The sequence below is a fragment of the Saimiri boliviensis genome, chromosome 10 (genome assembly GCF_048565385.1).
Source record: "Saimiri boliviensis isolate mSaiBol1 chromosome 10, mSaiBol1.pri, whole genome shotgun sequence".
In the NCBI taxonomy this organism is placed as follows: Eukaryota; Metazoa; Chordata; class Mammalia; order Primates; family Cebidae; genus Saimiri; species Saimiri boliviensis.
Window position 1 is genome coordinate 30,640,252 of NC_133458.1, and position 26,629 is coordinate 30,666,880.

A 26,629-nucleotide genomic window follows, 5' to 3' on the forward strand; every position below is an offset into this window, starting at 1 on the left:
AGATGAAAACTTCTGAGAAGAGAAGAATGGGGTTTAGAAAAGACTGCAGTACTTGCATCCTGCTGCTCTGCCACTGTTAGATGTGTCACTGTGAAGGGGAGAACATTTAAGATCTGAACAGAGTTGGGACTTACTGTAGATCACTGCCTCACCCATTGAGAGGTTCCCAACAGTAGACGACATTTATATATTCTTGGGTAGAGGTAGCAGAGGCACAGGAACTGCAAAGGGCAACTGCTTCAGAGAGTTTGGAAAAAGTAAAACCCTCAGAATTCTGGCCGTAACATTCTCCTCCCATATTTCAAATTGCTGTTTGTACTTTGTATTGTGAAATAGCTGTCATGCTTCACAACATTTACATTTTTCTCTATTAACTACCATTCTATGTAGCCAGTATTGAATACTCAGCCTATCAACTTTTATTTATTTAGTTGTTATGTACATTGCTTAACTTGGCTACTCATCATTTACTTTCTAATGTGTACAATAAAGCACATCTTATTCATGTATGTAAGTCTGGGGCTTTTTTTTCATGTAAAAGATATTATGCTATCAAGAATGACCTTGTATGGATTGCAATCTTTGTATCACTTACACAATATATTTTTATGTACCATTTCTTCTAAGAGAAAAATAAGCCCAGTGGGCTATCTTACTAAAACTTTATTAACATTGTTTTCTAAATCTTTATAGGCAGTGCTGGCACACCCGTCACTTTTAATGAAAATGGAGATGCTCCTGGACGTTATGATATCTTCCAGTATCAAATAACCAACAAAAGCACAGAGTACAAAGTCATTGGCCACTGGACCAATCAGCTTCATCTAAAAGCAAGTATCGTTATAAACATATATTAATGTATATAGCTCTCCAGGAGGGATGCTTTATTTTCAAGTATGTAACTTTTACTAGAATAGATGTTCCCCATAAATTAACTTTAAAAAAATGTATGACTTGATTCTCCCTTCAACTTTAAAATGTTATGGACATTCTTAAGCCTCTGTAGAGAAATCTCCTGATATCTGTAAGATTTAATGAACTGATTTTTTTTCTGCAATTGACTGTACACTTAGAGAAATTTTCCACTTTTCTGAAAGAGTAATTTATTGTAATCTTTGTACATTTTTTGCTATGTCTGTGTGTTGGAGGTAGGGTGGAATTGGCTGAATATGCCTTCGTTTATAAATTTGGGCTTAAAAAAAGGGCACATCACCTTCGCCATATCACAAGGTGAGACCTTCTGGCTATAACTGATTGATGGAAGTGAATCATTCTCTGTGTTTATAGTGCCTCTTTCAATTGCAATGCCAGGGAAGGTTGATGTATCCTAGAGTGATGTTCAGATTATTTAACAGCCTTTGGAGCTACCTGCTGTTGTTGCCTACTGCAGGCACTCTTTAGGTCCAAGGTCCATTAGTTCTGCAGTTTCCACAAGTGGCCATGTGAGGGCGACTTGGAGAGCCCAGCTGGAAGCAGGCTCCAAAGGGCTAGGGTTGGTGCTCAAAAGCACCAGGATATTTACCTGCCAGGTGCCACGCCATCACCGACGGCTCGGTTTCTTTCCGCTGGAATCTGGCAGGAACCCAGTGGGGATAGCACATGGGGATGGCAGTAGGGAGGAGGAACTTTATCAGGTGTGCCAGGCTGCTGGGCATTCCCTCAGAGGAGCTCTCTTAGGGCAAGGGTCTTTGGGGGATTTGGGGAGAGCTGCTAGGTACCATCAGTCAGGATTGCTAAGGGGCTCTGGAGAAGGAAACCAATTTTGAACTTGATGGATAAAGGAGGTCCAGGAAATCAGGGCACATGGCTGTGGATGCTGGGGTGGGGAGGGGGCAGGGAGAGCAGCATCTATTGACCACCAGGTAAAAACGTTTTTCACATTTCAACAGCTCTTGTCCCCAGTTAGTGCACAGTGGTGTTTTTTAGGTATAGAGAAGTATGGTGCACATTCTGTAGTCTCAGCTGAGGACGGAGTTTATTCATACAGCATCTCTTCCATGGAAACGTAGGACTAGTCACAGAAATTTGGTGGCTAGGAAATCACTGTGAGAACAGCAATGTTCTCTAGACAGTAAGCTCCTTTTAAAATGCTTCAAATAAACTGGGAAAGTATTCTTCTTCTCTTCTATTATTTTAATGTGTAATTCACTCTTTCTTCTAACAAAAACCATTTCCTCTTCTTGATCCCCAGAGTTACCATAATACTGTGAGTGTGTTTTAACCTACTCAGAAGACATCAGTTTGATAGTTTTAATCAGTTTTTTGTTTTGTATGTCCAAATATGTCCCCTGAAGTGATATGACTATGCAACACCAGTCACCCAAGTTTTCAAAAAAGTAGACGATGAGAAATTACAAAACTATACAGTTGATGATTTATTTTCTTCCTGATAATTATGCCAGCTATGCACTTCATGCACAGGCAGCTTATGTTTACAACTATTGTAGTGATACATAAGACCACCTATCAATAATTTACTACTTGTAGGGGCTTCATGAAATCTTATCCATTGTTCTGTGATCCAAATTGACATTTATTGAAACATAACTTTGATAATGCCACAGGTTATTGATAATCAATAGCTTTTTGACAAAAGCCCTTTTGAAAGAGGACCTATGGGAAATGAAATAAGACAGTAATGATTTGACAAGGGCCAAGATAGGAAAGCTACTTTTTATCTGACTTTCATTAATGTCAGACTGCCTATTATTAGGGATTTACGTAACAAAATTCAGTGTTTGAGAAACATGTACACTAACATACAATACCAAGACACTTGACATAATTTTACACACAAATACGCATATATACACATCTCTCCATATACACATAATGTAGTCATAAAACTTCCTATTGAATCTCAAGCTGCTCTTTTATGTACAGTTAACAGTGCATGAAAGTTTTATGTTTATGACTGTTATCGTTCATAAAATGTATCAAAACAATTTGTGAGAATTATTTCTCATGCATGATTATGATCATTTATAACTAGATAGCATTGCTGGTTTTACTGAAACAGGGGAAATGCAGCTCTTAGAAGAAAAAACAATAAATTGGACTGTGGGGAGAGGTTATAAATTAAGAATTGAATTCTGAGGATTATCAGGACAAACCAAATGATTTTTCTCCTTAGGAGTTGGATTGGTCACCTGCTTGAAGGTGGAGTAGTAGAGTGCTAGGCAAGCTACCGATGTATTAATGTTCTGCTTAGATCTTAGGCAAAGCACTAAATAAATTATTTGCCTCAGTTTTATCATGTCTAAAGTTAAAACAGTAGGACCCAACTTATGTGGTTGTAATAAGCATTAAATGAAATAATACAATAAATCACTTTGTGCAGTGTTTGGTACATCTGAGATCTATAAATGTTACTTATGATTAATCCAGTATCTCAATATTCTACCTGGTCAGTTGGAGACCTGATAGATAATGAGTGTACTGGGTAAAGTGAAGTTCCCATTAGAAGAGGCACTTGAGTTTGTGTGAGAAAGTTCAGAGAGAATCTCTGTATTTAAAATGCTGACTGTTTGTCCCCACAGCCAGTCCTTTCTGCTTGTCTTTGATAGTGGCCTTAATACTTGAAAAATCCCTCTACACTCAAAAAGTAAACTTTATATAAGATAAATTTATTTTCCTATGGTACCATGTGGATAAATATCATTACCTAGGCAGTTATTTTTTGAATGGATTTGATAAATTCAGTCTGCGCTCATACTCAGTGACAGGTGTTGAGACTAGAGTGAATATGTGAACCCTGCTCTCAGAGCACTCACAGATTAGAAGGGGAGACAAACACTTGGACCCACCATTCTAGCACAATGAAGCAGGTGCACTGATGAAGGTATATGTATGGTTTTGCAATGGCAGCCTAGAGAGAGGTTCCTAATCTGTCCAGACCTCTGGTGAGAGTTGTCACTGTGGACAAAGGAGGATACTAAGAGGAAGATTTACTCTTCTCCATATACTCTATCTCTTCTTGTTCCATTAAACCAGATTTATGATAGCTTTCACATTCTCAATGGTAAGCATTTATCAGTCAGTTATTGGATTCAACTCTGCTTGTTTTCAAAGAGCCAGTTTTTCTGGCTGAATTCAATAGTATAAATTTGTACAAGAGAGTAAATGGTTAGTCATATTTGAGTGCAGTAAATTTGCCTTGAGTATATCTTAGTGAATTGAATGAATTGTTTAAATAAGTAGATTGTTCTTTTTCTTTTTCCTGGAAAATACATTAGGCGTTTTCATTTCCTCAAAAGCATTGTCTTTATTGTTCCAAACATTATTATTTCTTTTTTTTTATGAAACTAACATATGTTCTTAATTTAGCAATTACAATCAATTAGCATAATTTGTTTAATTTTTCTACTCAATAATCTCAGCCCACACATGAGGGGTGTATTGTCTACCTGAGAGTGAGTTTGAACAATGGGTCTCTCTATTTTGTTAGGCAGAATCTCTCAAGAGGCAAGTGGTCCTTATTAGTGATTACAGAACATATTGTAACCTAGAGGTTCAGAGTAAACAGAAGAGCCTGAACCCTGAAAAGAACAGCCATATGCTGCTCTGTGTCCACAGGGAGAAGGTATGTTGGGGATTCTGTGTGGGCCAAAAATAACTCAGGGCTTTTTGTTTAATGCTTTTTCCAACCAGAGCTGCTTTTTCTTGATTACTATAGGAATGGAACATTTGTTTTTATTGGTTTCAATGTACATTTCTTTTTATAATCAAGGAAATAAGTTGAATCCCAATTACACTTAGTGGCAAAGTATAATTTGGAAAGATGATTCTTTTTTTTTTTTTTTTTTTTTTTTTTTTTTTTTTTTGAGACAGAGTTTCACTTCTGTTGCCCAGGCTGGAGTGCAATGGCACTATTTTGGCTCACCACAACCTCCACCTCCTGGGTTCAAGTGATTCTCCTGCCTCAGCCTCCCAAGTAGCTAGAATTACAGGCGGGTGCCACCACGTCCAGTTAATTTTGTATTTTTAGTAGAGTCGTGGTTTCTCCATATTAAACAAGCTAGTCTTGAACTCCAGACCTTAGGTGATCCACCTGCCTCGTCCTCCCAAAGTGCTGGGATTACAGGCAAGAGCCTCCATGCCTGGCCTGGAAAGGTGATTGAGGAGAACCTGATTTAATTTTAAACCTGATTTAATTTTTGGTGGACGATTCCATAGAAGAAATATTTTTGACAGGGCACTGAGTTTTGAGCCTCAGTATTCTCATCTAAGTGGGATAATAGCTATTATTATGAATAGTAAATGCATTGTAATATGGTGGTCAAGAGCAGTATCTCAAAGTCAAAAAGAATGTATTTGAATTCTGACCTTTCATTCATAAGCTGTGTCACCTTGGGCATGTTACTCAGACTCAGGTTCTTTATCTACACACTTCCTAGAGTTCTTGAAATCATCAAGGAAATTGTATATACAAAAATCCTAGAACACTGACTGTCACATATTAAGTATTGAATGAATATGATAATGATAACCTTTTTTGTTTTGACAGTACAACCAGCCTACCATAGAGGACCTATAATGGATATTTCAGCATAAAGTCAAATTGAAGCTGTATTTGCAGTCTTCTTTCTGTCTTTATTCGAATGTTTTGAGCAGGGAGTAGCTGTAAAGAGAGGTATATGCACCATGATATCTTGTCTGCCTACACAATAAGCCCAAAGTATTTGTTTCGATATTTTAAAAAGTAGGCTCTTTTAAAAACTACAGCTTGACCAAGCTTTCTAAGAGAATTTTGCTCCACTAAATTAATCTTTACCACATAGCTGTAGTATCTTATTTATTTTAATAGAATATATGTATTTTCCTATAGATGATCAGTTAAATACATACATGCTACATGTATGCATACTGGGGTTTCCTTGGCTTGCTTGGAATAAAAAAGGGAGAATTTATGAGTCTCCCCATTTGTTTCATGGATTTTTAAATTCTACATAAACATCAACAGTTTTCTAAATGCAAAAATTATTAATTTCATAGAGGAAGAGCTTTTATATAATGAAAAATATTAAAATGGTCATGAAATAACAATGGACTAAATCGAACCGAAACAGTGAAAAAAGACTTGACCTTTGTTTCCTTTGGCTGTTAGGAAACATGCAATTTTTCTTTGCCTCTGTTTCTCTGTTTGCAAAGTTGCCTACATGTGAAAATGCTCTTTCCTATGATTGTTAGTGCATATACATAAATACATACATGTATACATATACACATACACATGTATATACATGTTCACCCTATGAAATAAGCATTATGTGAAACATTCCTTTTCCTACATAGCATAAATTTGAGTCAATTCCCTGAGCCCTTTCTCTATATTCTGTTAGAACTTTAAATGCCACTCTAATTCTTAACTTTGTGCTTTGTTATGAAAATACTTTGTTCTGTTTTCTTTCCTTTCAACAAGATGACTAATTTTTAAAGCTGTGTATTTGTTTATTAGATGCTGATTTATTCTTTTCAAAAAGTCATTTTGGGGTCATTACTTATGTCTCTATTTATGAGATAAAAACATATAAGATAACAAAATGATTGGGTAAAGTCATATTACTCACACATGGAGCAAATGTTACAGTGATTAAATTTTAACTACATTCTTGCCAAGCCCAGAGCAAGTACTCAATAAGTGTTTATTTAATATGTCACAAATAATATGTTGATCTTTTCTACATATTGACTGAACACAGATGAATGATCCAATTATCCATTAGGAAGTGCACTCATGCACCCATTATTTATTCAGCGACTGTTCCCTGCTGGGCAGGATGACAATCTGGGAGGCGGGTATAAGTATAAGATATATAGTCATCTCTTTGTAGATATGGGGATTTGGTTTCAGGACCAACACATATATCAAAATCCATGGATGCTCATTTTCCCCAGTCAGCCTTGAAGAAGCCATGTATATGAAAAATCAGGCCTTCTTACATGCAGGTTTCACATCTGCCAATACTATATTTTCTGTCGGTGTTTAATTGGAAAAAAAACAATGTAGAAGTAAACCCATACAGCCAAAATCCATGTTGTCCAAGGGTCAACTGTATTTCCAGATATCAACAGATTTCTTATCCATTAAAGGCAACCATATACTCATAACTACAATAAATGCATAATTACACAGGTACAGATTAAATAATAAACTATTTGAATTCAATGGTTTGAATGTGAATTCAAGGAATCGATGGTCACCTTAGACTCTTGACATAGATTAAATTCAAACTAGACCTTAAATTCTTTTAATGGTCGGAAATATTTGGAAGAATATATAGGCCACTGAAAAAGCATCCGTTCATCCATCCACCATTCATCTATTCATGTATTCTGTTTGTAAAAGAGCGCCTCCAGTTTGCCAGTGCTGTGGTGCATGCTGAGATGGTTTAGAAGTGTCTCAGATTCAGTTCATTGTGTCATCCATGAAGTCACAGGACTATGGAGGTTCAGCATCCAAGGATATGCTTCTTCCATGAGCCCATACTAATGGATCCAGCTGTGTTCCTTTATTGTTTTCAGCTTTAAACACACAGTCTTTATTAGCAAAGTATGATCAGCATTCACAAGGAAACATTCTCTATTTGTCTAGAGGCTGGGGGACTAGAGAATGTTTTGGTATATCTGGTTTAAAATGTTTCAGTATAAATAGAACAGGAAGACCCTAGTAATTAGATGTCCTGACAGGTGAAGCCTGACCCTTACCTTCCATTCTCAGAGCAGAAACATAATTGGAGACAAGGAACTTGTTCTACTCGGCTTTATGTCTTTAATGATTAGTATAACAGGGGACTTACTAAACGTTCAGGAATAAATTAATATACTAAAAATTTAAAACACCATTATCTTTACGAGACCAGAAAGGTGAGCTTACCCTATGATACTGAGATAAGGTATAACCGAGGAGCACACTGTGGTAAGGGTAGAGCTAGGAGCCATTGTCAAGGTAATCAAGGAGGAACTCCAGAATGGAGAATCTTGTTAAAAGATCCTTGCAATCAGGCCAGATAGAAGCTCAGGGAAAGTCCAAAGTGATACGCAGGAGCAAGAGGACTGCATCTGTTCGACCCAGATAAAGTTCTGTGGGGCACGTTGTTACTATTACCACTGGCTTTTATTCTTGCCCATGCTATTTGCAGACCTTCGTATACTGTAGATGGCCTTAGAGGTACTGAGTGACTTCTGATAACTGCCTTTAAGGAGTATTTGCCATTGAATGGGCAGATCTGTTCTGCTTACACAAGAACTTCATAATGCAAGTTGTAAGTACAATAATACAGATGAGGACTATTGTCTAGGTTTTCATAGAGAGATAGAAAAAGGCTCAGTTTCTTTTCGGGACTGAGTGTGATTCTGAGCTCCCAGAACAGAAGACAATCTGATCAGAGAACATTGTAGGGAATGAAAAAAGATAACCTAAATTCTTTTAAGACCTTAAATATATGAGAACATTTTAAGATATTTTTGAACTATAGTGAGTTTTTCAATAGAGAGTTGCTCACATTTAAGCTTCAGGAGAATGACTTTGGCAGCAAAGTGCAGACTGGCTGGAGAAGAGGTAGTTCCTTGAGCTAAGTCAAGGCCGTAATTAAGATTTTTTAAAAAAAGATTTTACTTAATTACCTGCTAGATTCTCTCTTGATCTTTTATCTACTATGTTCCAGGCTTGCTTCATAAAATATTTTGAAAGGCCTTACTAAGTCACATTTGTCCTAGTAGGACAAATAAATAAGTGAGCACATTAGGAAGAAGGGATAGAGTCGGTGTATTTTAGTTCATACTCAACTTACATTTTCCTAATAATAACAAATAGATTCATCTAGGCTGTTCAGTAGAGTAGGTGAAATAATCTTGTTACAATTTTAAGAATATACAAAATGATACCATACCAAATCCGATTTAATCTGATTAGGATTTGAGAAACTGAATTCAGTTATTTAGATCCAGTTGGAGGCAAGTTTCCAGGATAATCTACTAGTTTTCCTGGTGACTAACTGTTAGGGAGAAATAGGGTATTGAAAACCTATCATTATGAAACAAATAGGGAAAAAAAACCACAAGAGCTTAATTAATTATTTAAATAACAACTGAAAATAACAGAAATAGAAAAGAAACAAAAAAAGTCTTCACATATGACTGAGTACATGTGATATTTGTGAATAGAATGGTGGTTAGCAGAAGCAGAGAAAAGTAGGGAGAGGGGAATTAAGAAGGGTGGGTAGTGGGTACAAAAATATAGTCAGATACAAGGAAGGAATTTAAGGTGTTCAACAGCACAATAGGATGATGATAGTTAACAATGGTTTATTGCATATTTCAAAATAGCTGAAAGAAAAGATTCAGAATGTTCCCAACACAAAGAAATGAAAAATATTTGCAGTGAAGGAGATCCTAAATCCCTTGATTTTACCATTATACATTGTATGCATGTATCAAAATGTCATATGTACCCCACAGATATGTACAACTATTATGTATCCATAAAAATTTAAAATTTCACAGATAGAGGTTTAATTAGAAAAGGAAAGTCAAAGAAAGAGATACTACTTAAAGACATAAGATATGTGTTTTTATACCAGCACCAAAGATGGATAAAAGAAGCTAGTGACTCTAGACATTTATAGGGATAAAAAGTAATAAAAATGAAAATAAATGGTATTTTAATCCTTATTTTAACCTTGGGAGGAGTAAAATAAGTACAATTTTAACATAACAAGTAGGATAAGTAAGGTTAAAATAAGGTTATAAACATAAAATGAAGCTCTGGAATAGAGGAATAAGTGGTAAAAAGTCATTCTATTATGTAGATTTACTAAAATACATGTGAATCTTGTATCCTAGAGGACTTTTAAAAGCTCAGTGGGTTTCATCAGTGTTATGTGAAATCTAAAACATATAAGAGGATTACAACTAAGAACTGAACAGTATTGTATATGAATTAAAATATGTAGCCTCCCACTGTAGATAGTCCAGTAATTTATAAGATCAGGACAGGAAAAAAAAGAATAACTAATGTTTACTGACTGAATCAAAAATTTCTCATGACATCTTTCCTCAAAGCTTTCAATAATTAATTAAGGAGGAGAGCCAAAAGCTGAGGTCCTCCCGAACTCCCTATACCATGTCAATATGATTTTGGATGCCATATTTTCAACTGAAGTTGAAGAAATATGCAATTATATATAAACTCAGGTTTGAGATGTAAAATAATGTTCTCTCTTTAGATTCATAATTAAATGATAAAATATACAACAAGGACAAAGACATGTACTAAATTTTACCGGTATTTTGATTGCTTTCATTTGTTATAAAATCAGTTTTATTGACATTATTATGAGATAATTGCAGATTCATTTGTAGTTGTAGGAAATAAGTGAGACTGCATGTCCCTTTTATGTAGTTTCTTCCAGTGATAACATTTTGCAAAATTACTGTACAGTATCACAACTAGGATATTGATATTTATATAATCTACCATTCTTATTCCTATCTCCCTAGTTTTACTTGTATTCCTCTGTGTGCGTGAGTACATACGCTTATGTTATATATTTAGCTTGCTACTTTGTTAACCATTTATGTCTGTGTATGTGCCACCACAGAAAACATACAGAACATTTCTATTATCACAAGGATTACTTATGTTGTCTTTTTATAGCCATATTGATTCTTCCATTTGCCTCTCTCCCCATGCCTGATAACCACTAGTATGTTCTCTATTTACATAATTTTGTCATTTATAGAATGTTATACAATGCTGTCAATATCTAGGCAAAGGATATGAAAAGGCATTTTTCAAAAGAAGACCAACGTGTAGCCAGCAAGTACATGAAAAAATGCTCAACTTTACTAATCATTAGATAAATGCAAATCAAAATTGCAATCAGATGCCATCTCACGCTAGTCAGAATGGCTATTTAAAAAGTCAAAAAGTTACAGGTGCTGGTGAGGTTGTGGAGAAAAAGGGAATGTTTATACACTGCTGGTGGGAATGTAAAGTAGTTCAGCCATTGTGGAAATCAGTTTGGAGATTTCTCAAAGAACTTAAACGGAATTGCCATTCATTCCAGCAATCCCATTACTGGGGTATATACCCAAAGGAATAGAAATAGGTTTTTTATTTGTTTGGTTTTTGTTTTAGGGAATTTTTTTTTGAGACAGAGTTTTGCCCTGTTTCCCAGTCTGCAAAACAGCGGTGCTATCTCCGTTCACTGCAACCTCTGCCTCCTGGGTTCAAGCGATTCTTGTGGCTTAAGAGATAAGTAGCTGGTGCCACCATACCCAATTAATTTTTGTAATTTTAGTAAAGACATGGTTTTGCCATATTGTCCAGGCTGTTCTCAAACTCATAAGCTGAAGTGATCTGGCTGCCTCAGCTTCCCAGTGTTAGGAATACAGACATGAGCCACTGCAACCAGCCAGAATATAAATCCTTCTATTATAAAGACACACCCATGTGTATGTTAATTGTGGCACTGTTCGTAACAGGAAAGACTCAAAATCATCTTAAATGCCCATAAACAGTAGAATATATAAGGAAAATGTGGTACATATACATCATGGAATACTACACAGCCATATAAAAGGAGATTATGTCCTTTCCAGCAACATGGGTACCCTATTAGGTACTATGCTTATTACATTGGTGTCAAAATAATCTGTACACCAAACCTCTATAACATACCCTTTACCTATATGACAAACCTGGGCTGGGCGCAGTGGTTCACACCTATAATCCTGGCACTTTGGGAGGGCCAGGCAGGCTGATTGCTTGATCCCAGGAGTTTGAGACCAGTCTGGGCAACATGGCAAAACCCCATCTCTCAAAAAAAAAAAAAAAAAATTAGCTGGGGTAGTGGCGTGGGCCTGTAGTCCCAGCTACTGGGGAGAGGTAGGTTGCAATGAGCCAAGATCATGCCACTCACTGCACTCCAACCTGGGAAACAGAGCTATACCCTCTGTTTGCCTCTGGACAAGAAAAGCAAAAAACAGATGAACAAAAATCCACAGACCAACCTGCACATGTACTCCTGAACCTGAAATAAAAGTAAAAATAAAATAATATAAAATTTATATCAATGCTGTGTAAACAATTCACACAGTATGTATGCCTTTTGATTTAGTTTTTTTAACTGAGCATATTTTTTAAAAATTTCATCCAAGTTGCTGCATTGTTTTTTTTTTTTTTTTTTTTGAGACGGAGTTTCACTCTTGTTACCCAGGCTGGAGTGCAATGGCGCGATCTCGGCTCACCGCAACCTCCACCTCCTGGGCTCAGGCAATTCTCCTGCCTCAGCCTCCTAAGTAGCTGGGATTACAGGCACACGCCACCACGCCCAGCTAGTTTTTTGTATTTTTAGTAGAGACGGGGTTTCATCATGTTGACCAGGATGGTCTCGATCTCTCGACCTCGTGATCCACCCGCCTCGGCCTCCCAAAGTGCTGGGATTACAGGCTTGAGCCACCACGCCCGGCCGCTGCATTGTTTTTTTATTGTTGAGTAGTACTCCAATGATGAATGTACCAAAGTTCATTTAACCACCCACCCTTTCAAGGACAACTATAAAATAGTTATGAAGAAACCTGCCATGAGTGTTTGTTGAAGTATTTAGAAAACAGCAGGGTAGAATGATGTCTTCTCTTAGAACCGAACTGTCATTTTTTAATAGACAGATAAAATTATATGTATTTGCCATGTACAAAATGATGTTTTGAAATATATATACATTGAGGAATGCTTAAATCTAGCTAATTAACATAGGCATTACCCACATAGTTATGATTTTTGTGATAAAAACATTTAATATCCATTATTCTAGCATTTTTCATGAATACAATATATTATTATCTATAGTCACCATGCTGTACAGTAGATCTATTGAACATATTCCTTCCATCTAACTGAAATTTTGTATCCTTTGCCCAATATTTTATGAATTCTGCCATCTTCCAACCATCCAAGCCCTTGTTAATCACCATTCTACTCTCTACTTCTTTCTAGATTCCATATTTGAGTGAGACAATATAGTATTTATCTTTCTTTGCCTGGTTTATTTTACTCAACATAGTGTCCTCTAGCTTCATCCATATTTTCACAGATAAAAGTATTTCATTCTTTTATGGATAAATAGTATTCCATTATGTATATACATCATATTTTCCTTATTCATCCACTGATGGGCATTTAGGTTGATTCTGTATCTTGGCTATCATAAATAATATGGCAATGAACATGGTGACACAGATATATCTTTAACATACTGAGTTCACTTCTGGATATATACTCAGGAGTGAGATAGCCAGATCATATAGTAGTTCTATTTTTAATTTTTAGGGAATCTTTATATTATTTTTCATAACAGCTGCACTAATTTACATTCTTGCCAACAGCTTGTAAAATTCTCTTTTTTTCCATATCCTCGTTAATACTTGCTATTTTTTGATAATAGCTATTCTATTATGTGGGAGGTGATACCTCATTGTGGTTTTAATTTGCATTTTCCTAATGATTAGTGATGTTGGGCATTTTTTCATATATTTATTGGCTATTTATATGTCTTTTTTTTAAAAAGTATCTATTCAGGTTCTTTGCCCAATTTTTATTCAGGATATTTGTTTTCTTGCTAATGAGCTGTTTGAGTATTATTTATTTGGGATATAACCTTTTGTCAGATGTATAGTTTACAAATATTTTCTCCCATTCTTTAGGCAGTCTCTTCACTCTTGTTGATTGTTTCCTTTACTGTGCAGGAGCTTTTTAGTTTCATATAATCTCTTCAATTATTTTTGCTTTCGTTGTCCATGCTTTTGAGGACACCTCTAAAAAGTCATTGCTTTGACCTATGTCGTGGAGATTTTCTCCTGTTTTCTTAGAGTAGTTTCATAGTTTTGGGTCTTATATTTAAGTATTTAATCCATTTTAAGTTAATTTTCATGATGTATAAAAGGACTTAAATTTATTCCGCTGCGTATGGATATTCAGTTTTCCCAGAACCATTTATTGAAAAGACTGTCATTTTCCAATTGTATTTTCCTGGTACCTTTGTTGAAAATCAGTTTGCTGCAAATGTATGGGTTTATTACAGGGTTCTCTATCCTGTTCCATTGGTGTATTTGTTTTAATGCCAATACTATGCTGTTGTAGTTACTATAGCTTTGTAGTATATTTTAGAATTAGGTAACATGATGTCTGCAGCTTTGTTCTTTTCACTTCAGATTGTATTGGGCATTCAAAGTCTGTTGTAGTTTCACACAAATTTTAAAATTGCTTTATCTAGTTCTGTGAAGAACAGGTCTTGCATTTTGATAGGGATTGCATTGAATGTGTAGATTGCTTTGTGTAATATGGACATTTTAACAATGTCAACTTTTTCAATCTGTGAACACAGGATGTCTTCATTTATTTTTAAATCCTCTCAATTTTTTATCAGTAATTCATAATTTTCAATGTATAGATCTCATAAGTCCTTGGTTAAATTTTTCACAAATATTTTGTTTTTTGTAGCTATGTAAAAGGGATTACTTTCTTGACTTTTTTTGAGATTGTTTGCTGATTTTTGTATGTTGATTTTATGTAATGTAACATTATTGAATTTGGATATTAGTTCTAATAGTTTTTTAGAGTTTGCTATACATAACAGCATGTCATCTACAAACGGGGACAATTTAACTTCTTCTTTTCTAATTTGGATGCATTGTCTTTCTTTCTCTTGCCTAATTTGTCTGACTCTGACCTCCAGTATGTACTGAATAGAAGTGGCAAGAGTGGGCACTCTTATCTTATTCTAGATCTTAGAGAAAATGCTTCCAACTTTTCCCTAGTGAGCATGCTGTTAGCTATGGGTTTGTCATATATGGCCTTTATTATGTTGATGTACATGCCTTTTATATCTAATTTGTTGAGATTTTTTTTATCATGAAAGTATGTTGCATGTTGTCAAATATTTTTATATGCATCTACTGAAATGATCATAGCTTCTCGGTTAATGTGATGTATCACATTTATTAATTTACATATGTTGAACCATCTTTGTGTTTCTAAAATGAATCCGACTTGATGATGGTGAATGATCTTTTTCATGTGCCTTTGAATTCTGTTTGCTCATATTTTGTTGAAGATGTTTTATATCTATGTTCATCAGGGATATTGGCTTGAGGTTTCTTTCTGTAGTGTGTTTATCTGGCTTTGGTCTCAGGGTGATGCTGATCTTGTAAAACAAGTTTGGAAGTATTCCCTCTTCAGTTTAAGAGTTTTAAATAATTGATATGAATTTTTCTGGAAGTATTTGATAGAATTCAGCAGTGCGGCCATCAGGTTCTGGGCTTTTCTATGATGGGAGACTTTTATTATTGATTCAATCTCCTTACTCATTATTGGTCTGTTTATGTATTTATTCATTATTGGTCTGCTAAGATTTTCTACTAATAGTCTTGTTAAGTTGTATACATCAAGGAATTTATCCATTTCTTCTGGGTTTTTCTCTCTGTTTGCATGTAATTGTTTATTGTAGTCTCATGATCTTTCATATTTCTGATGTATCAGTTGTAATGTCTCCTTTTTCATTTATGATTTTATTTATTTGTGTCTCTGAGTTTTGTCAAATTTGTTAATCTTTTCCAGAAAACAACCTTTAGTTTTGTTGATGTTTTCTATTGAGTTTCTAATATCTATTTTTTTTATTTCTGTGATGATCTTTTTTTATTTCCTTCCTTCTAATAACCTTGAGCTTAGTTTGTTCTTGTTTTTCTAGTTCCTTAATGTACAAAGTTAGGTTGTTTACTTGAGACTGTACTTTTTTGATGCAGGCATATATTGCTATGAACTTTCTTCCTGAAACTGTTTTTGTTGTATCCTACAGGTTTGGGTATGTTGTATGTTCATTTTTGTTTGACTGAAGAAAATTTTAAATTTATCTTTGAATGTTCTGTAAATATCTGTTAAGTCCATTTGTCCTAGGGTATGGTTTAAATCCATTGTTTCTTTGTTGACTTTCTGTCGTGATGGTATCAGTGGAGTATTGAAGTCCCCCATATTATTGTGTTGCTATCTATCTCATTTCTTGGGTCTAGTAGTAATTATTTTACAAATTTGGAAGCTCCAGTGTTAGGTGCATATATACTTACGATCGTGATACTTTTCTGTTGGACAAGCCCTCTTATCATTGTATTATGTCCCTCTTTTTCTTTTTTAACTGCTGTTGCTTTAAAGTTTGTTTTGTCTAATATAGGAATTGCTACTCCTGCTCTCTTTCAGTTTCCATTTACATAAAATATCATTTACCATGCCTTTACCTTAAATTTATGTGAGTCCTTGTGTGTTAGGTAAGTCTCTTGAAGGCATCAGATACTTAGTTGATGAATTCCTATCCATTCTGCCATTGTGTATCTTTTAAGTGGAGCATTAAGCCACTTAAATTCAATGTTAATATTGAGATGTGAGGTACTATTAATTGTGCTATTTGTTGACTAAATCCCTTTTTATTTAAATTTATTCTTTTGTTATTTTACAGATCCTGTAAGATTTCTTTGTTAAGGAGGTTCTGTTTTGATGTATTTCAAAGATTAGTTTCAATATTTAGTTCTGGCTTGGTAGTGCTGGCTGAGTAGTGGTGTATTCTCTCAGCATTTGTTTGTCTGAAAAATCTGTATCTTTCCTTCATTTATGGACCTTAGTTTCAGTAAATACAAAATTATTGGCTGATAATTGCTTTGTGTAAGGTGGCTGAAAATAGGGCCCCAATCTCCTCTAGTGTGTAGGGTTTCTGCTGAGAAATCTGCTGTTGATCTGATATTCTTTCCATTATAGGTTACCTGGTGGTTTTGCCTCACAGCTTTTAAGATTCTTTCCTTCATCTTAATTTTAGGTAACCTGACGACAATGTGCATAGGTGATGATCTTTTTGTGATGAATTTCCCAGGCATTCTTTGAGCTTCTTGTATTTGAATGTCTAGATTGCTAGCAAGACGAGGGCAGTTTTCCTCGACTATTCCCCCAAATATGTTTTCCAAACTTTTCGATTTTTCTTCTTCTTTAAGAATACCAATTATTCCTAAGTTTGGTCATTTAACATAATCCCAAACTTCTTGGAGGGTTTGTTCTTTTTTTTTTTTTTAATTCTTTTTTCTTTGTTATATTGGGTTATTTCAAAAACCTTGTCTTTGTGCTCTGCAGTTCTTTCTTCTGCTTGCTTAATTCTATTGCTGAGACTTGCCAGTGCATTTTGCATATCTGTAAGTGTGTCCTTGATTTCCAGAAGCTGTGAAATTTTTATTTATGCTATCTATTTTACTGAAGATTTTTCCCTTATATCTTATATCATTTTTTTATTTCATTAAATTGGACTTTACCTTTCTCTGCTGCCTCCTTAATTAGCTTAATAATTGACCTTCTGAATCTTTTTCTGGCATATCAGGAATTTCTTCATGGTTTGAATCCATTTCTGGTGAGCTAGTGTGATATTTGGAGCTAGGGTGCTAAACAACCTTGTTTGGTCATATTACCAAGAGATTTTCTGGTTCCCTTTTATTTGTGTGGGCTATGTCAGAGGCAAGATCTGGGACTCAAGTGCCGCTGTTCAAATTGTTTTGTCCCATGGGGTGCTCCCTTGATGTAGTAGTCTCTCCTTTTTCCTAAGCATGTGGCTTCCTGAGAGCCAAACTGTATTGATTGTTATTTCTCTTCTAGATGTAGTCAGCTGGCAGAGCTACTAGGTTCCAGGCTGCTACTGAGGGGTGTTTGCACAGCCCTAATCCTGTGATGTGAACCATGTTCTTGTCTCTTAGCCATGGATAGAAGCACCTGCTCCAGTGGAGGTGGCAGCGGGGGGTGAAATGTATTCTGTGAGTGTTCATAGTTGTATTATTGTTGTTTATTTACTAGTTTTGTGCTAGTTAGCCTCCTGCCAGGAGGTGGCACTTTTAAGAGAGCATGAGCTGTGGTAGTATAGGGAAGATCAGGCAGTAGGTGGAGCCCTAGAACTCCCAAGAAAATATGACCTTTGTCTTCAGCTACCAAGGTGGGCAGAGAAAGACTATCAAGTTGGGGCAGGGTTAGACATGTCTGCAGTCAGATTCTCCTCAGGCAGGGATTGCTGCAGCTGCTGTGGGGGATGGAGTTGTGGGTCCCCAGGTCAATGGAGTTATGTTCCCAGGAGGGTTATGGCTGCCTCTGCTGTGTCATGCAGGTTACCAGGGAAGTGAGGGACAGTCAGCAGTTAAAGGCCTCATCCAGCTCCCATGCAACCCAAAAGGCTCTTCTTACTCCCATTGTGCCTCCCCACAACAGCAATGAGTTTGTTTTCAGGCAGTGGGCAAGCAGGGATAAGAGCTTGTCCCAGGATGCCAGCCTCCCAGCTGAGAAAGCAAGCAGGGCTTTCAGATCTCATGTCTCCTCTCCTGCCTATGTCTGCACTCTGGATTCACTCCCTCCCTTTGAATTCAGTCCAAGAAACTGTGCACGTTTGGTTGGAATTGTTGTAAAGTTCAGCTTGAGGTTTTTTTCTCTCTGTGGTCTTTCCCAAGTTCCTCTGGCAATCCTCCCCAAGGACCCCTGTGAGACAGTCAGAAATGGCTTTTCTGGGGACCAAGAGAGCCACATATCTCTTCCCACTGCTTCCTCTAATTTTATATTTCACTCAGCTCTTTTTATATTTTATATTTTATATTTTATATTTCACTCAGCTGCTTTTCTAGCTGTGAGAGCCATTGGTATATATGCTTTTTTATATTCAGGTCATTTCATTAGATTCAAAAATCAGATATGACTTAGAGATTAAGCCATTACATGATCCTTGAGACTAATGACCTAACATTTTTGTGGTATTTTTCTGAAGGGAATCAGAGGACACTGCAGTTGTCATATTCAATATAAATCCCCTACTAAGCACATACTTTAAACTTAGTGACTGTGCTTTCAATTTTTTTAACTTAGGCAACTAATTATCCTGTTTCTAATGTTACTGTATTGAAGAATTGGCTGATTTTTATAAATGGTATCCATAAAATAAGTAACAGGGGTGTGATTTCATGTTGTTTAAGGCACAAATAAACTTAATGGACAGATCTAATGAAGATTGTGATGATACAAAATGCAAAATTAGAAGTTAGGAGATGTGTTTTTAACTCTCACTAATCCTCAGATGGGTTTGTGCTTTTTGCGTAATATGTAGTGCCTTAATTTTGATATTTATAGAATTAGGAGTTTGCTAGAGTTATTTACCAAAATTTCTTCTCAATATATTCGCTAATCATATATTTCAGATAATTGAAAATTAGGTTAGAGTGTATTTTTCTGCTTATCTATTTATTTATTTTATAGTTAAAAGGTACTCTGATAAGTTTATGGTCTCAATCATTTCTATAAATAAAAGTAATGCTACATTGACCACAGTGTTTAAGAATTCAGAGATATTCCTTATGTGATTATTAACACATTTTATTTTCAATTGGTTTATTTATTTTAAAGAAAGATTAGTGATATTGCCTGCAGAAACTAAAACTAACACGAGAGAGTAAAATAACCACTTATTTTGCTTACCATTGTTTTAATAAACAGGTAAAAATTATTAAAAATGACATATTAGTTTTTCTTTTGCTCTCACAGCAGCATGTTTTAAAAGATGCTTTTAAAAATAGGGCTCGGTACAGGGAAGGTAAATTTGTTCTTTTAGGTAGACTAAATTCAAGCAAGGCTAAGTGGAAATGACTAATGTGATTTGGGAGATGCTAATTGTTTGAAAAGCACTTTTTGATGAAGATCAAAGAAGAGCTAAGTTCTATGTTTGTAAAGTTAGGAGTTTTTAATGGTTTATAGAAGAGCAGGCCACAAATGAGCTATAAATGTAAGCTAGTCTTATTTTTCTTCCTATGAAAAGAAAATTAAATGATTTGGGAATTTCCACCGTGCACCTAAAATTTGGTTACATTCAGCTTGTAATATTGAGACAATCAGTCAACAAACATTTATAGGCATACCTCAGAGATATTACAGGTTCGTATCAGATATTCACATTAAAGTGAGTCACAAAAATTTTTTGGTTTCCCAGTGCACGTAAAAGTTATCTTGGCTGGACACAGTGGCTCATGCCTGTAATCCCAGTACTTTGGGAGGTTAAGTTGGGTGGATTACTTGAGGTCAGTTGTTCAAGACTAGCCTGGCCAACATGGTGAAACCCTGTCTCCACTAAAAATACAAAAATTAGTTGGGCATGATGGCATGTGCCTGTAATTCCAGCTACTCGGGAGGCTAAGGCAGGAGAATCGCTTGAACCCAGGAGGCGGAGGTTACAGTGAGCTCAGATTGCACCACTGCACTCCAGCCTGGATGATAGTGTAACTCTGTCTCAAAAAACAAAAAGAAGTTATCTTTAGAGTATACTGCAGTCTGTTAAGTGTGCAATGGTACTATATCTAAAACAAATACATATCTTAGTTTTAAAATAATAATTGTTAAAAAGTGCTAATGATCATCTGAGTCTTTAGTGAGTCATAATCTTTTTGTTGGCAGAGGATCTTGCCTCTGTGTTGATGGCTGCTAATAATTAGAGTGGTAGTTGCTGAAGGTGGGGGAGGCTGTGGCAATTTTAAAAAATAAGACAACATTGAGTTTGCCCTGTGAATTGACTCTCATGAAAGATTAATCTGCAGTATACGATACTGTTAGGTAACATTTTACCTACTGTAGAATTTATTTTGAAATTAGAATCAATCTCATACCCCATTGCTGCTTTATCAACTAAGTCTGTATAATATTCTAAATTGTTTGTTGTCATTTCAACAAGGTTCACCAAATCCTCAGCAGGAGTAGATTCTGTCTCAAGAAATCACTTTCTTTGCTCATTCATAAGAAATATTCCTCGTCTGTTCAAGTTTTATTATGAGATTGTAGCAATTCAGCCACATCTTTAGGCTTCAATTCTAATCTCGTTCTTTTGGTATTTCTAGCATATCTACAGTTACTTCCTTCACTGAAGACTTAAATACCTCAAAGTTATCCATGAGAGTTGGAATCAACTTCTTCCAAACTCTCGTTAATATTTTTATTTTGACCTCTTTGCATGAATCTTGAATGTTCTTAATGGCATGTAGAATGATGAATCCTTTCCAGGAAGTTTTCAATGTACTTTCTACAGATCAATCAGTGGAATCATTATGGCAGCTATAGCATTAAGAAATGTATTTCTTTTTCCTTTTTTGTGAGACGGAGTTTTGCTCCTGTCGCCCATGATGGGATTGCAACGGCACAATCTTGGCTTACTATAACCTCTGCCTCCCGGGTTGAAGCTATTCTTCTGCCTCAGCCTTCCTAGTAGCTGGGACTACGTACACGCACCACCACACTGGCTAATTTTTGTAGTTTTAGTAGAGATGAGGTTTTACCATGTTGGCCTGGCTGGTCTCAAACTCTCCTGACTTGGCCTCCCAAAGTGCTTGGACTACAGGCATGAGCCGCTGTGCCTGGCAAGAAATGCATTTCTTAAGTAATAAGACTTGAAATTCAAAAGTACCCCCTGATATATGGCCTACAGATTTGATGTTGTAGAAGCAGGCATGAAAACATTAATCTCCTTATATACCTCCACTAGAGCTCTGGGGTGACCAAATGCATTGCTAAAGACCAGTAATATTTTAAAGGAAATTTTTTTTTCTGAGCAGTGCATCCCAATGGTAGGCTTAAAATATTCAGTAAACCATGCTGTAAACAAAACTCCATTTATGGAACACAGGCAGATTAGATTTAGCATAATTCTTAAGGGCCCTAGGTTTTTCAGAATGTTCAATGAGCACTGGATTCAATTTGAAGTCACCTGATTCATAAGAGAGTAAGACTGTCTTTTGAAGATTTGAAGCCAGACATTGACTTCTCTCTAATAATGGAAGTCTTAGATGACCGTTTCTTCCAATAGAAGACTGTTTCTTCTACATTTAAAATGTATTGATTACTGTAGCCAACTTCATTGATTGTCTTATCTAGATTGCCTGGATAACTTGCTTTAGCTTCCATATCAGTACTTGCTGCATCACCTTGCACTTTTATAGAGATTGCTTTGTTCCCTAAATCTCATGGACAAACCTCTGCTATCTTCAAGCTTTTCTTATGGAGCTTGCTCACCTCTGTCAACTTTCACAGACTTAAAAGAGTTAGGGCCTTGCTTTGGATTAGGCTTTGGTTTGAGGGAATGTTGTGAATGGTCTGATCTTCTATCCAGACTGCTAAAACTTTCTCCATATCAGAAGTAAGGCTTTTCTAATTTCTTATTAGTTATGTGTTCCCTGGAGTAGAACTTTTTGTTTTCTTCAATAACTTTTCCTATGCATTTACAACTGGGTTAACTATTTGGTGGAAGAGGCCTAATTTTTTTTTTATCTGTCTCAGCTTTTAACATGCCTTTCTCACTAACGGTATCATTTCTAGCTTCTGATTTAAAGTTAGATGTATAACTATTTCTTTCACTTGAACAATTAGAGGCCATTGTGGTATTGGTAGTTGGCCTAATTTAAATGTTGTTGCCTCTCAGGGAATATCAAAGCCCAAAGAGAGGTACAGAGATGAGAGAACAGGAGGTTCACTGAGCAGTAAGAACACGCATTTATCAGTTATCTGTGTTGACTTGTATAGGTGTAATTCTGTCACACTCCAAAACAATTACAATAGTAACACCATACATCACTGACCACAGATCACCAAAGGAGATATAATAATAATGAAAATGCTTGAAATATAAAAATTACCAAAATGTGACACAGAGATGTGAAGTGGGCATATGCTGTTTGAAAAATGGTGCTGAGAGACTTGCTCGGCCTTCAGCTTGTAAAAAACATGCTATCAGCGAAGCACAATAAAACAAAGCACAGTAAAGTGAGGTGTACCTGTATTGCCCTTTTATTTGTGTGCAATAAGCGTTTTAAGTTTGAAGGTAGATGTATTAAACCTCAGGTATAGTGATCACGTCTCAATCCTGCCTTCATCACAGGCATGAGCTGATTCATTTCCTGAGACTCCTGAGAGTTCTTCCCCCTCTTTATCAGGTCTTCACATATTTGTATGTTAAACTTTCCTCCTGAGATGCAGTTTTGTATCTGCTACTAGCTGGATAAGCAATTACTGGGCATTCCATGAAAAATAGAACTTTCTCATATCCTTTAAGAGATTGTTAAGAAGTAATTGGCCTTGGAAAGTTAATACCATTCTGCTACCCTTTTGGGCATATCATCCCACAGGGCAGAATTTTATTCATTTTCTGAGGATTTGTGATGACTCTGAACATTAGTAGATGGTCTCTTTCACAATGTTTTTTAAATTTTTTTTTCTAAAACTTGAAAACCTAAGGCTGAAATAACTTTCAAGATGATAGCTGTGGTTCTTGTCCAAGTCAGCATTTTCTCAAAGCCTTCCTCAGAACACTGGTTCTGCAGGCTTTTAAATAGCTAGTGTATATGCATAAAAAGTCTTCTTGGTCAAATAAGTTTAGGGAATGTTAGGATAATTGTTTTCATTTTTTTTAGGACTTCTTGGAGACTTTAATATGCTAATGTACTTTATGACTGACGGAGAAGTGGGTATTGTGTATACATTTTAATAAATTATTTTAACTATGAATTCCTTTTTATTTGAAGAATATTTATTGGACTAATATTCCTTAAACCTACTTTGAGAAATGATGGCTTTCAGCTGAATTTTCCATTTAAGTTGAATTACATGTTTATTAACTTGTTTGATCTTTACTATAACCCTGTGAATTAGGTACTCTTAGCATGACCATTTTACAGAAGAGGAAACTATGATTAACAATAAGTTGCTTATTTAAGTTCATTCAGCTAGTGAAGATGTAGCTAAAATTCAGACGTATATATATGTCTGATTCCAATGTGCATGGTTTCAGGAATACTGATAAATGGAAATCAAGCAGAAGTTGATGACTGATTAGATATGGAGACCCGGAGAAGGTGGAGCTCATGATGACAATCTTAAGTAGGCAAGAATCCAGATAAAAGATTTTAGGGAAAAAGAGAAAGCCTCAAGAAAAAGATCACATTTAAACTAGATGGATCTAGAATGTTCTAGACAAAGGAGATGAAGATAGGGCATACCTGGGTAGAGAATGGATTGCAACAAAGCAAAAAGAGGAAGTCTTGGAGTTTCCATGAAAAACAGAGGGATTAAGAACAGAAATCATAGAAGCCCTATTTAAAAAGAAAATTTTGGAGTTTGGATTTCTACTTGGAACACGAATTTCATCCTCTAACTATTATGAGTCAGTACTCTAAGGAAATAACCTGATGCCAGCTGGACATTAGGAAGATTAACTGTATCAATGTTTATAAAAAGATGGTCCTCAGAGAAAATTATTTAACAGTGCTACTTGACCATTCAACTTATTAGTGAATAGACATGTGTTTAATTTATAACTTACGAAAAAGATAAAAAAAAATCATTTGTTTTAATGACAACTTTTTTTCATATGGGATAAGCAAGTTTTCTTTCTACCAAATATCCTGGTTTATTCTGTAGTATTTCCTTAATATTTATCTGATCTCGTTTTAAGGAATTTAGAGACCTTTTGAGGGAGATATAACATTTCAAAATTTACTTAGTAACCATTTCTATAACATTGATTAACAGAATATTAAATGGATATCATTTGAATTAATTAGTTTTTACTAATTCCTTAAATGCCACAATTTTGCATAAGTGAATGAGTTACTAGTGAACAAATTCAGAAGACACTGGGACTGAACTTTAGTTCAGCTGACAAATTATGGACCCCCCCCGGTACATTCTAGAAGAAAGGCAAGTAAAATATCTTTTCCTAGAATACTGTTTCCCTTCTGATTAAAACTGTATAAAACTAGTTGGCCAATGATGGCATGTTCTACCAGCAGCAGAGCAAAGCCTATTTGTAAGGTCTACTGCCTGCTATGGACTTATTCAGATGTCACTATTCCAGTATTGAGGCTGATTCCAACCATCATGCTACTGCACTGAAATCTTTTCTCATACGTGAATGGAAAATTCCTATTATATAGGAGTTCGTAGTTTATAGAACATTTTTAAAGATCAAACGATTATTTTATGTGAAAATACTTTGAAAACTTCAAAATGTTGTAGAATTATTGGTTATTATTTATGAGGGTCATAGTCATTTTGTATAAAGAATACCAGTCACCACAAAAAAATCACATAAAAAAAAACAAAAAACAAAATTCAGCTTTTTTTTCTCCTGTTAGAGAATTTCTGACATAATTTTAAGTATAAATTTCATCTGAATTTGATTTGCATACATTTAAACAGAACCAAACTTCTAATATTTTGTTTCTTCTAACTTTTGTGTCTTTTTCTTTTATTTCTTATGTTTAGTTGAGGAAGTAGAATCTTTTACCTTTACTTAGAAAAATACCATTTCATACCTACTTTATATAAGATAATGCCCATGAAAAAGTCTGGTACTATTACTGGCACACAGAGTAGGTTTTCAGTAAATGTGGATTAAGTCTGAAAAATTTCCTTGTAGGTTTGTTACTTGACCATTTCACCCTTGCTTCAAATGGATAAGACCAGGATGGGAAGAGAAAAATAGGTCTTTTTTAAGTTAACTTTTTTCTTTTTAAGTTTAATAATCGTCCAATAGTTAATATCTAACATAAAATACTACTAAAATTAGAGAACTGAATTAAAGACTAAAGTTAAAAATGGTGATTTTTATGAATTTGCCTTTATACAGCCTTTAAGTAGGCTTTAATGCATATCTTTAAAGCATAGAAAAGATAGCTGCTTTTTGTAACTGGGGCCCCTCATCCTTATAGAGTACAGCTCCTCAGCATGGCAGCCATCTGCTGCTGCTCCCTAGTGGCTGCCCCTAAACTGCCCAGACTCTAAATGTTGAGTGGAAGAAAAGAAAGGAACAGCTGTTCTGGAGCTTTGTGGCTGCCTCTGCCCTCCTCACCACCTGGCAAATGCACAACTCAGCTGATGGAGCCAGCAGACATACTAAGCGAAGCTGTATTCCTCTCCACGCCACTTGCTCATTCCTCACAGAAACTACCAATCTCCTTCCTGCCGTCTTTTAGCCTTTTCTTTTATTTCCATTCAGTCTTCAGGATGCTAAGTGGAAATGGGACAGGAAGACTGAACAACTGTACCAGAGAGGCCAAATTGTATCCTGTTTTCCATCTTACTATTTGTATTACTTTGACCAAAAAATTCTCTAAAAATCCTGCAAGTCAGAAATATATGTAAATACATCATTTCACGTACTTTCCAATCAACCCATTATGATGGGTATTGCTTTTTATATGTAACAGGAAAAATATGGATATGAGACTATTAAGAGTTTCTCACTTTAGTCTTCTCTTTAAAAAGAAACATCTTCGTTGCCCATAATCAGACTGATGAATGAGAGGGAGAATCAGGAATCGTTGAAATCAGTTTGATTGATTTACACTGAAAACATCAGAGAAGGAAATGAATAGATGTGGGAGATGAGCAGGAGGGAATAGAGAAAGGAGCATGTGCTGGGTTTGGTGGGAGATTTTGAGAGTTATGAAAGAAGAAAGAGTCTTTGGGGCAGCTGCAAAATGAGAAAGACACATATTAAAAGAGGCGGGGAGACAGAGAAAAAAAAATGAATGCTTG

At 35.6% G+C, this 26,629-nt stretch overlaps 1 protein-coding gene across 4 annotated transcripts in view; it reads left to right on the forward strand.

Annotated features, from left to right (window-relative positions):
* The window catches only part of GRM8 (glutamate metabotropic receptor 8), a 799,760-nt gene that overhangs the window by 623,282 nt on the left and 149,849 nt on the right, over nucleotides 1–26,629 (forward strand). For all 4 annotated transcript variants that reach the window (XM_074379115.1, XM_074379113.1, XM_074379116.1 and 1 more), the window contains exon 8: nucleotides 694–830. In XM_074379115.1, coding sequence (XP_074235216.1) covers nucleotides 694–830 — 137 coding nt within the window. The remainder of the gene's footprint in view (nucleotides 1–693; nucleotides 831–26,629) is intronic.